This window comes from Syngnathus floridae, chromosome 11, assembly GCF_059516105.1.
Source record: "Syngnathus floridae isolate MCC-2025c chromosome 11, RoL_Sflo_1.0, whole genome shotgun sequence".
Taxonomy (NCBI): Eukaryota; Metazoa; Chordata; class Actinopteri; order Syngnathiformes; family Syngnathidae; genus Syngnathus; species Syngnathus floridae.
Window position 1 is genome coordinate 3,803,557 of NC_142423.1, and position 10,133 is coordinate 3,813,689.

General features: G+C 44.0%; 1 protein-coding gene across 1 annotated transcript; it reads left to right on the forward strand.

Moving 5' to 3' along the window:
- On the forward strand, positions 1–9,168 carry LOC148390381 (twist-related protein 2-like). Its single transcript, XM_088390672.1, has 3 exons — positions 1–843; positions 4,286–5,237; positions 8,528–9,168. Exon 2 carries the CDS (start codon positions 4,345–4,347, stop codon positions 4,915–4,917), a length of 573 nt encoding a protein of 190 aa, XP_088246798.1. The 5' UTR covers positions 1–843; positions 4,286–4,344; the 3' UTR covers positions 4,918–5,237; positions 8,528–9,168.
- The last annotated feature ends 965 nt before the right edge of the window (positions 9,169–10,133 follow it).

The following is a 10,133-nucleotide window of genomic DNA, read 5'->3' on the forward strand; positions in this document are numbered from 1 at the left end:
GTTTACCCATGTGGACATGATGCAGCATGTCCACGCAACCTCTCTCCTGGTCACGCTCTCTTTGACAGCCACGCAAGCAGAATCACTTTCCATCCTCATCAAATTGGCCCTGAGGTCTTTAGCGGTTTTAGATTAGAAATGCGATTGTTTTTTACAGTCAAGTTGGAATTTGGAACTGCATGCCTTTAGAAGAGGCAGAGAAGGTCTCCTACTAATGTTCCACTTGTCAATATCATGCGTGAGTCATGGATCCGATGCAGCGTGCCGTCGTCCTATCTCAGCTGTGAGCTCCAGCGGGACGGACCCCTGAACTTAAACAGTGTAATCAGAGCCGGGGCAGGATATTAGCTAAATTACACATGAAAGCTGGGATATTTGAAGGAAGCCCGTGCGCTAAATATTATGATAAATTATAGCCTAATGCAAGAAGATAAGACGCAGCTACACAAGAATAATAACGGCAGGCACGCAGCAGGGGAGCTGGCTGTTTTTGAAGAGATACTGCCACTCCATACATGAGAATAACATCTACAAACATTTGTGAAAACAATCTCACCTCAGGGTCCACTTGGTGGCTGCTTTGGAGTGTGTGATCTTATCGCATGATTCTCAACAGATGCTGCTTTTTTTTCCACACAACTGTCACTGTTGGAATATGCAAGATTGGAAATGACCTGAAACGGCCAGTGAGGTTTCATCCATTTAAATAGTCATGACTAATGCCACTTTTTCTATGCAGGAGGAGGTAACTATTATTCGCGAGGATATTAAATGCATGATGCAGATGGAGCAAAGTGGACGTTGTGGACTGTGGAGCATCCAGAGTGAAGGCACAGCAACAGGGCAAGTTAAGAATTATTTTTTTTCCTCGTTTCTGGCCATGTGTGCTCAAACGATATTGTGGCGGAAAATCTGCTTTACCATGGTCACCTTTATAGTATCAGCTGAGCACACTTTGAGCCGGTACTAGTACCTGGTACTGCCTACTTGTGACTATGGAAAATTACACTTGTTAATTAATTTTAACACTTAGATTAAAACATAAAATAATAATATATATCTAATTACAAAATATAATTTGGACTGTAACATGAAAAGAGTCGAGAGTGTTGTAGACAAGGCCGCGAAAATGCAATTAATTTGATGAACGCTGGACCGTTTTGTCTTCAGCCAAACAGCGTTGACTCAACCTGCTTATCATCCACACCTCCCGTCCTCATTATTAGTTTTCACCCTCCCAACCTCCCCCACCTCCACTGCACCCTCAGCCTCCCCCCGGCCGCCATCCTCCTCCCCAGCCACTCTAAGTGGATACCCCACAGGAAGGGCTTCTCCAGGGGGGAAATGGGTCCCAGATGTGCGCCTTTGTGCCACTGTCGGCTCCTCAGGAGGGATGGAGCCATGGAAGGATGGGTGTGTGGCTGAGAGGGGGTAGAGGAGGGCGCGCGTGTGCGCAAACATCAATAACAGCAGCCGAGAGGGCGAAGACTCCCAGCGTGAAGTTGAGGGGGGAATTTTAGTATCGGTTCCTTTTGCTTGAGACTGCGTGGGTTTCCAAACACATCACTTAGGATTGGTCACAGTCTTGTACACCTTCTCTCCGCAGCTCTCCGACCTTTCTCCATATGATGGTAATTGAATTGACGGCATTATGAACTTAAAGAAAACCGTTTTTTCTTTTTTATTTCCCCGGAGCTCTTCAAACGCTTCACCGTGGCCGTATTTCATTTCAGAGCAAACCATATGGCGGAGAGAGCCCGACAGACAATGCATATCTCGGTCTTCTTTGATACCTAAGCCCCCCCTGTGTGCGTGTGGAAGCCTATATATACACTGATATATATCAATATACCTGTGATCTATTCTCAGCCACAGAAAGGGTTAATTATGACCACTATGGAAATAAAACAAAGACAAAAGCAGGGCCCAAGTGTTTAGTGAAACATTATGTCAAGGCTCTGACAAGAAAATGAAATGTGCAACATCAATCAGACGATGAGGACCGAGATCAAACGGGCCTCCACACTCCTGCATCTGGTTCTGTTTGGACAGCCTCACCCCCCCGCCCCCCACCCTACCCGCCCTGCACCCCCAACTTGCCTTTCTTTTCCCGTTTTCTCCTTCTCTTCCCGCGAATCTGCGACATTCCTGCTCGGCCCCCTCGCTTTTGTTCACTCATGTTTTCCATCACGGTGGCACGACGCCACGCTTTTGCTAAAAAGGTAAGCGGCGGCAACAATAGCTTTCCGGTGCCGCCGCTGTCTCCAGCAGGTCTCCCAATAAAGCCAAATCTAAAGCCAGTTAATCCGAGAGTGGACCTGGCCTGTTTTGAAACATAGTTCACTGTCTCTCTACTTTTGAAGACCGCGTGAGTTTCAAGTTGATTGAACCCAAATGGGGGCGAGCCACTTTCCGTTGAATGAAATGTAAACCGGTGCAATCATGGGGCTCATCAAAGATGCTCACACGCAATCACGCTCACACTCCCGAGGTCCACTTTGAACCCGCTTTTCTCAGGAGTCTCTGAGGTCACGTCGGCTCAGTTCAGGAAACATATACATGGCGGATGGTGAAGGTGTTGAAATCGATGCATGATTCAGAGTCATTCCAGTTTAGTCACTTTGCTCGTGACGCAAAAACGTTGTCATGTACGGTTGCAAAATTTCTGGGAATTTTCAAATGGCAGTTTACGGGAATGAACTGGAATGAATGGAAATGATTGCAAGTATAGTAGTGTTCCCTCACTTTCAGTTACTGCGGTCTTAGTCTAGCGCAGGTTTCCTCCTTTTCTTCCTCTTCTTCTTCTGCTTCTTCATCATCATTTTCCAGAATATTTTTAGAGTCTATAAATGAATGTCTGAAATTTAGACATTTATGATTCCACCCGTCGGTCCGTCCGCCCGCCATCCATCCATCCATCCATCCATCCATCCATCCATCCATCCATCCATCCATCCATCCATCCATCCATCCATCCATCCATCCATCCATCCATCCATCCATCCATCCATCCATCCATCCATCCATCCATCCATCCATCCATCCATCCATCCATCCATCCATCCATCCATCCATCCATCCATCCTATCACAGCTGATGCAAACCAGAGCTGAGAATCGAACCCAGAGTCATTTGACTGCAAATGCTCCACTCTGCTGTCATTACATGTTGTCATGGAGTGAAGCAGCCCACTGCCTCCAGATACACATTGTTTTGGGTTGCCAAATGGAGGAAAAGAAACATGTGTTGATTTGAGCCCGAGGACATGGATAGCACAATTAGGTGCTCTCTCACCTCTGCAGTCTCAGGTCATTGGGCCACGGCAGGGTCAAAGGTTGTTCTGTCACTGAGCAGCACAGCTGAGGCATTGGGTCATCAGTGAAACAAGTATTGGTCAGGTGCTGGGGGTTTTATGGGAGTCAGGATTATTTTCAACAATTTAACAAATCTCCCCGGGCCTGCGTGGGTTTTCTCCGGGCACTCCGGTTTCCTCCCACATTCCAAAAACATGCTTAGTAGGCCGATTGAAGACTCCAAATTGTCCCTAGGTGTGAGTGTGAGTGCGAATGGTTGTCTGTCTCTGTGTGCCCTGCAATTGGCTGGCAACCGGTTCAGGGTGTCCCCCGCCTACTGCCCGATGACGGCTGGGATAGGCTCCAGCATGCCCGCGACCCCCGTGGGGACTAAGCGGTTCAGAAAATGGATGGATGGAATTTAACAAATTGATTGGCAAAGTGCAAAATCTGAAAAACATCCGAGTTACAGTCGGAAAAATCTTAACTTCTTGAGATTCTAACTTGAAGCTTTTGAGTCGTGCTTTTTTCTAAATTCTCAAGAATGCGATTTCCTCTCAATGTTGCCTTTGATGTTTTCCCTCCAGTTGACTTTTTTTGTGGTAGTGAATGAAACGAGAGTGTGCATGTGGACCCAATCTGGAAACCATAAAGCCTCCGTCATCGCTGCAACATGAAGTCGGGGACTTGTGATTGGCCGAGAGGACCACTTACCCCCGTCTTCTCATCGCCCGCCCAGCCGACGCGCACTTCCTGCTCCCCTGCCCTGACCACGTCCCCTGCAAGTGTGCGCAACCAATGAAACATGCCCACAGGCCCCAAGTCAGCGTTTGGTTATAAAAAGGGCGACGGTGGGGTGGCCTGTCAGATGGTTTGTTGTTATTCTGTCTGCCAGGTCGTGACGGGAAAGCGAAAGTTGAACGAGCGGGAATTCGAGAACAGCCACTGATGGAGATAAAGTTGTAGGACAAGAATTTTTTTTTTTTTTACAGGTATTTGAAAGGCAAAAGAGAGAAGACAGAACCTTTTGAAGGTTTTTGGAAGGTGTAAGATGAGAGAAGAGGTGTCCTGCACTAACTCCCCCGAAGGAGGTCTAGGGGCCAGCGAAGAAGAACTGGAAAGAGGCTCCAAGAAGAGCCAGCAGTCGGCTCACCGAAAACGATCCCCTCATCCCAAGAAAGACAATCTGGCTCAGACGGAGGACAGCGTCGCCGGCAGTCCCACCGGCCTCCTGCCATCCGGGCCCAAGAGGGTGAAGAAGAGTCCCTCGGCCGTGGTGAGCCTGGCCCCCGCCTCGCTAGGCCCGCGGCCCGACCAGCCCTTCGAGGACCTCCACTCCCAGCGGGTGATCGCCAACGTGCGGGAGCGCCAGCGCACCCAGTCCCTCAACGACGCCTTCGCCTCGCTACGCAAGATTATTCCGACGCTCCCTTCGGACAAGCTGAGCAAGATCCAAATCCTGAAACTGGCGTCGCGCTACATCGACTTCTTGTACCAGGTGCTGCAGAGCGACGAGATGGACGCTAAACTGGCCAGCTGCAACTACCTGGCCCACGAGAGGCTGAGCTACGCATTCTCAGTCTGGAGGATGGAGGGCGCCTGGGCCATGTCCGCCAGCCACTAGGACCCCCTCACTCACGTTTCCCTCTCTCTCTCTCTCTCTCTCTCTCTCTCTCTCTCTCTCTCTCTCTCTCTCTCTCTCTCTCTCTCTCTCTCTCTCTCTCTCTCTCTCTCTCTCTCTCTCTCTCTCTCTCTCTCTCTCTCTCTCTCTCTCTCTCTCTCTCTCTCAATCTCTTTTTCTACATTTCTTATTTAAATCTTATCGTCTAATGTCTCACGTCGTCCATCTATCTGCAACCCTTCCAAATTCACTTCCACTGTTCCCCTCTTATCTGTCCCACACTTATGGCTGTTCCTGGAAGACGCTCCACTGCTAACCCTCAGGTACAAACACACATACACACACACACACACACACGCACACACACACACACACACACACACACACACACACACACACGAATCCTCTATGACATCAGTGTACAGGCCCGTCGCATGTTTACGTCTATAACACACAACCGCTTTGGCACGCCAACATTTGCCTTTGAGCTCAACAAATAAATAACGAGGCAGGAAGGAAACAGTTATATTTACATTTATTCTGTTTGGGCGAGACAATCAGGCACAAACAAGTCGCACACATGCATTTACGTATTCTTGTTTGATTAAGTTAAGCTTTCAAAGGGCAGAGTTTGTCTTCGAAAAGAGTATTTGTGTGATGCGCGTGTAAACGCATACGTAACCCAACCAAAACATTAGTTCTGTGAGTCTTCATTTATCTCAATCAAAACCAGATCAAAAATTAGATACATTTGATTGACACATCATCTGAAATTGTCAGTTAAAATTTAGCTCTAAAACGTGTAGCTTTTGTTTAATCGTCAATTACCATAACACTATTGAAATGAAATGATTATTATGGAACCCTTTTAATTTTTAGATATGCTCTAAGTATTTCATAACATTGATAATGCAATTAAGAAAGAATAACAAAACTTCTGGGTCTTTATGAGTAAACCCCAATTTTTTTCTGCCTGTTGAAATATATTTATTGGCGATTTTAAACCAAAACGATCACATCTGTATTGATTCTTAAAACAATGGAACAAAATGAAACCAAATAATCTGTCTCAAGAACCTGAAATTCAACATCTCAATAAAAGTTGATAATCCCAGAAAGAAAGCATTTAATTATTATTCTATTGTCAGGAGTGTTGCACTAGATCATCTTCAAACTTCTTTTTTGGACACTTGATTGTTGTGCAGGTAAAGCACATGAATCCAAAAGATTCCCCTCGTTGCCCTCGTGGAGGATAGAGTATGTTGTTTGTTGCGTGTTGTATCCAGTGTCGTGCAATCAGGCGGCAGCGCTCGGGGCCCAGACAAGCAGGAACCTTTAGATTGGAAACACTTGTGAGCTATTTGGAAGGTGTGCGGACTCGGGTGAGGGTCATGCGTGCATGTGAACTTGTGTGTATTTGTTGTCAGATTTCATTAGTGGTGCACCAATGTGTGTGTGTGTGTCATCTGAACAGAGATCATTTTATGTTTTACTTTGATCAGCAATGTCAATGAAAATACATCTAGGTATCATTGACTGAAAAAAAAATCACATTCTCTGAAGTTTCAATATGAGAAAAGTACCCCAGCTCATACCAAAGGCCGGTGAGCGCACATGACAGTATCCAGACACAAACAAGCAAGCGTGTGCTCACTGCAGGTGCTCTCGCAGTTATTATGAAATCTCAAAGGGCCTCAGCGGCGCGCGTGGAAAGCCGAAGCCGAGCGTCCTTGAACGCAACGCGTTAGTTATTACCGTCCACTTTGCCGGCTCTGCTTGTTCTCATCAGCTCGGCCTTCGGAGACCACGTCGCAACATCGCGGGCCGCTACGGGCCAAAGCATCTCGTTTTGACCTCGGAGCCGACGTGATGCGAGCACATGTGTCAAGAACAGATGTGGCTCACACCATTGTTGAGCTGACTTGATGAATGGAAGAGAAAATATGCGGCATTTTGGAAAATCACAACTGCTATACTAGAATGCGAGTAAAGTTAGATTCTTGCCCATTTTCTACATTTCTCCCATTAGTTGTTCTTTGTTAAAGTAAAGCTCCATTTAAAAAAGATTTTTAAACCGTTTAAAAAAAGCCTTAAAGGTCTCTTCAAGTGGTTGCCCTGAAATGGACACCTTGTGGCCCACTATGAGGCAGTAGAAGCATGTGATGTCTCTCAACCAATCTGTGAAGGAAGATAATGCTAATGGGGGAAAATATATGACCCCAATGCAGGGGTCAGCGACCTTTTTGAAACTGAAAGCTGTTTCTTGAGAAGCTTAATGAGAAGCACTAATGGTTTCGTACACACATCTGAACTATAGAAAATTCTCATACTTGAGTTAGCTATGACTAATAATAATTTATATACAATAATCTCACAATAATAATCTCGCAATTCTAATCAACAAAAAAATCACAAGGCAGGATGTAAATAAATATTATTATGCAACACTTTATTTTGATTTTTACGCCTGCAACGCTCCTAGGAAATTATTATTAGCATTCTCGAATTTAATTTAGTTTGAAAGGGAATTTTGCATTCAAAAAAGAGAATTTATTGTTGCTTTCAAAATCTGTACTCAATTATTTTGTATTGTGTTTTGAGTAATTGCATCATATTTCTAGACGTCTTTGTCACATGTCAAAGAAAGAAAAGACAACATGGCTTCATCATGATGAGCAAAATGATAGCCTGCGTTTTCACATTGCGTGTGCATGCCTCGCTATAATTAACTCGATTCATAAGTTTAGGACACGCACACGTATAAACACAGAGAAGATAGAAGAGCATTTTGATTACAGTCTATGCAGAAAGGGGACAGCAGATTTTTTTTCCCTTCACAAACAAACATCTCATTTTCCAAGCTTCACATGTCCATGTTTTGTGTGTGTGTGTGTGTGTGTGTGTGTGTGTGTGTGTGTGTGTGTGTGTGTGTGTGTGTGTGTGTGCGCGTGTGTGTGGGCACGTGTGTAGTATACATTTTGGCCCGAGCTGTGGGACGCTCTTGGGTTCATCATAAATCTTTAGCTGCTACTCTTCACTGATCTGAGAGCAGCTGTGGCTCATTTTTAAAAAGCTTCATGCACAACTTGTGGTTTGTGATAGTGGTCTTTATTTTTAGACTGATTCAAAATGGGAAATTTGTGAGTTGAATGTTAACTGCTCCTATCCAGGAGTGTGGGTTTGAGCCTGCGTGTGCATGCAGCTGCAGGGATGGCCGCTTGTTTGATATGTAGGCATATTTTTTGGGGGGGGTGGTGGTGGTGGGGGTTAGGGTTAGGTATGCCCACATCACTCGATTAAAATTATTGGTCAAATATTTGAAAACACACAGAAGTATTGAAGCTGATAACCCAAATCTAAGAAATCCAAAATGGCTTATATTTACTCAGCTTTTAAAAATGTCAAATGTTTATTTATAAATCATGACAAATAATATTTAAATTAGAAAAACTAAATGAAATGTAATATATGAGATGAAAATAACTAAATTAAAGTAGAGAACCAAAAATATTTTCTCTCCCATGTTACATTTCTCTTGTTTTACAAAATTAAAAGTAAGTTCCATATGTTGGTATCGGCAAGTATGTTCACCCGTCTCTTTATTTTTCTGCAGAAAGCCAACAAGTGGAAAATTCCAGCGGACAACAAAAAAAAAACGTCATCCAGACTTTCTTTGGCGGAACTTTTCCCCTCTCCCTTGGACCCTTGCTTGCCTCCAACTTGACTCTGAACTGAGTGAGGAGACGTGACAATCCAGAAGTGGACTTTTCCAAATGATGCTTTCATCAACAACCAGCTGGCCTGCAGTGACAATGAAACAAGACGGGCGCCCACAAGCGCTTCTGACGGGGATGTTTACAGCTAAAATGCTAATAAGCTAATCACTCCGGCTCCGGCTCTCAAAGGCCCCACTCGTGGGAAGACGGAGCGCATGAGGAATCAAATCTGATTTGGTTCTGCAGTGGCTGGACACCTTTCCGCATCTGATTCTCTTTTGTAAATAAAATGAACTGCTTGCAACATCCACACATGCAGAAGCATTTCTTCTTCTGTAGAGTTTGTGCTGTGTCATACTGTCATGCAAGAATATACGATTGATGTATTTCTGGCATTTCATGAGGCAAATGTGTTTGTTGATTAGGAATGCTACATCATTTAGAGGTGCAGAAGTTGCTCTTCAATTTGTATAGTTTTGCATCTGCTTGTGATCTTTGTTGTGTCAGCTCCTGTGGCCAATAAACCTTTTTTTTTGTAGTGACTGCTGCATCTCTTAGAACAGTTTCCCAACCTTTTTTCATTCACGGCACACCTTTTCATTGGAAAAAGTCTCGAGGCACACCACCAACAAAAAGCTGTTGAGTGTTACACCAGCTTCTATATTAAAATCAGTTATATTACAACAAAAGACGTAAAGTTCCTATTCCTATATATGTATGGAGAGTCGAATAATTGAATAAAAATAAATACTAAATATTCTTTAAATTGTATTTCTTTTGTAAATGAAAGTGTGTGTTTATATATATATATATATATATATATATATATATATATATATATATATATATATATATATATATATATATATATATATATATATATATATATATATTGTCATATAAAGCAGTTAACCAAATGTATGATTTTTATGTTTTGATTGGCGAATATAAATACAAGGGTTAAGGTTAGTGAACGAATAATTTCCTAAAGTGATTCGTTCTTTTTTCAGTTCATGTGACTTCAACCAGTAGGTGTCGGTAATGCGTATTGAAGCTGGTGCCACCACGCTGTAAATCAAAACGAAGAAAAAAATGACGTAACTTCCTGTTTACGAACGAGTCGCGAATTGCTTTTCCCGTTCCCAACTGAACGGATCTGTGAGTGAACGACTACTGACTTTCCCGTTCGCGAACGAGTTAATGGGTGAACTGCCTTCCTTCCCGTGCATCAACGGATCAGTCAGTGAACGTGTTGCGTCTCCCTCCTGGCGTGAACTATGGAAGCCAGAATGTCGATTTACGATTTGCCAAGGAAGGAAAGAACCACTCACTGAAACACCACTTCTTTTATGCACGTTTTCTCCAAGCTAACGGCTAGCTTTATTGCATGAAGGGATGCGCCGTTATGCAACAACTGGGAGATTATGCATCTCTTTGGGTCATCTTGATTTCATAACACTTGTAGTAGTTTTTAAATAACGTGTATGCATATATACGCCTAAA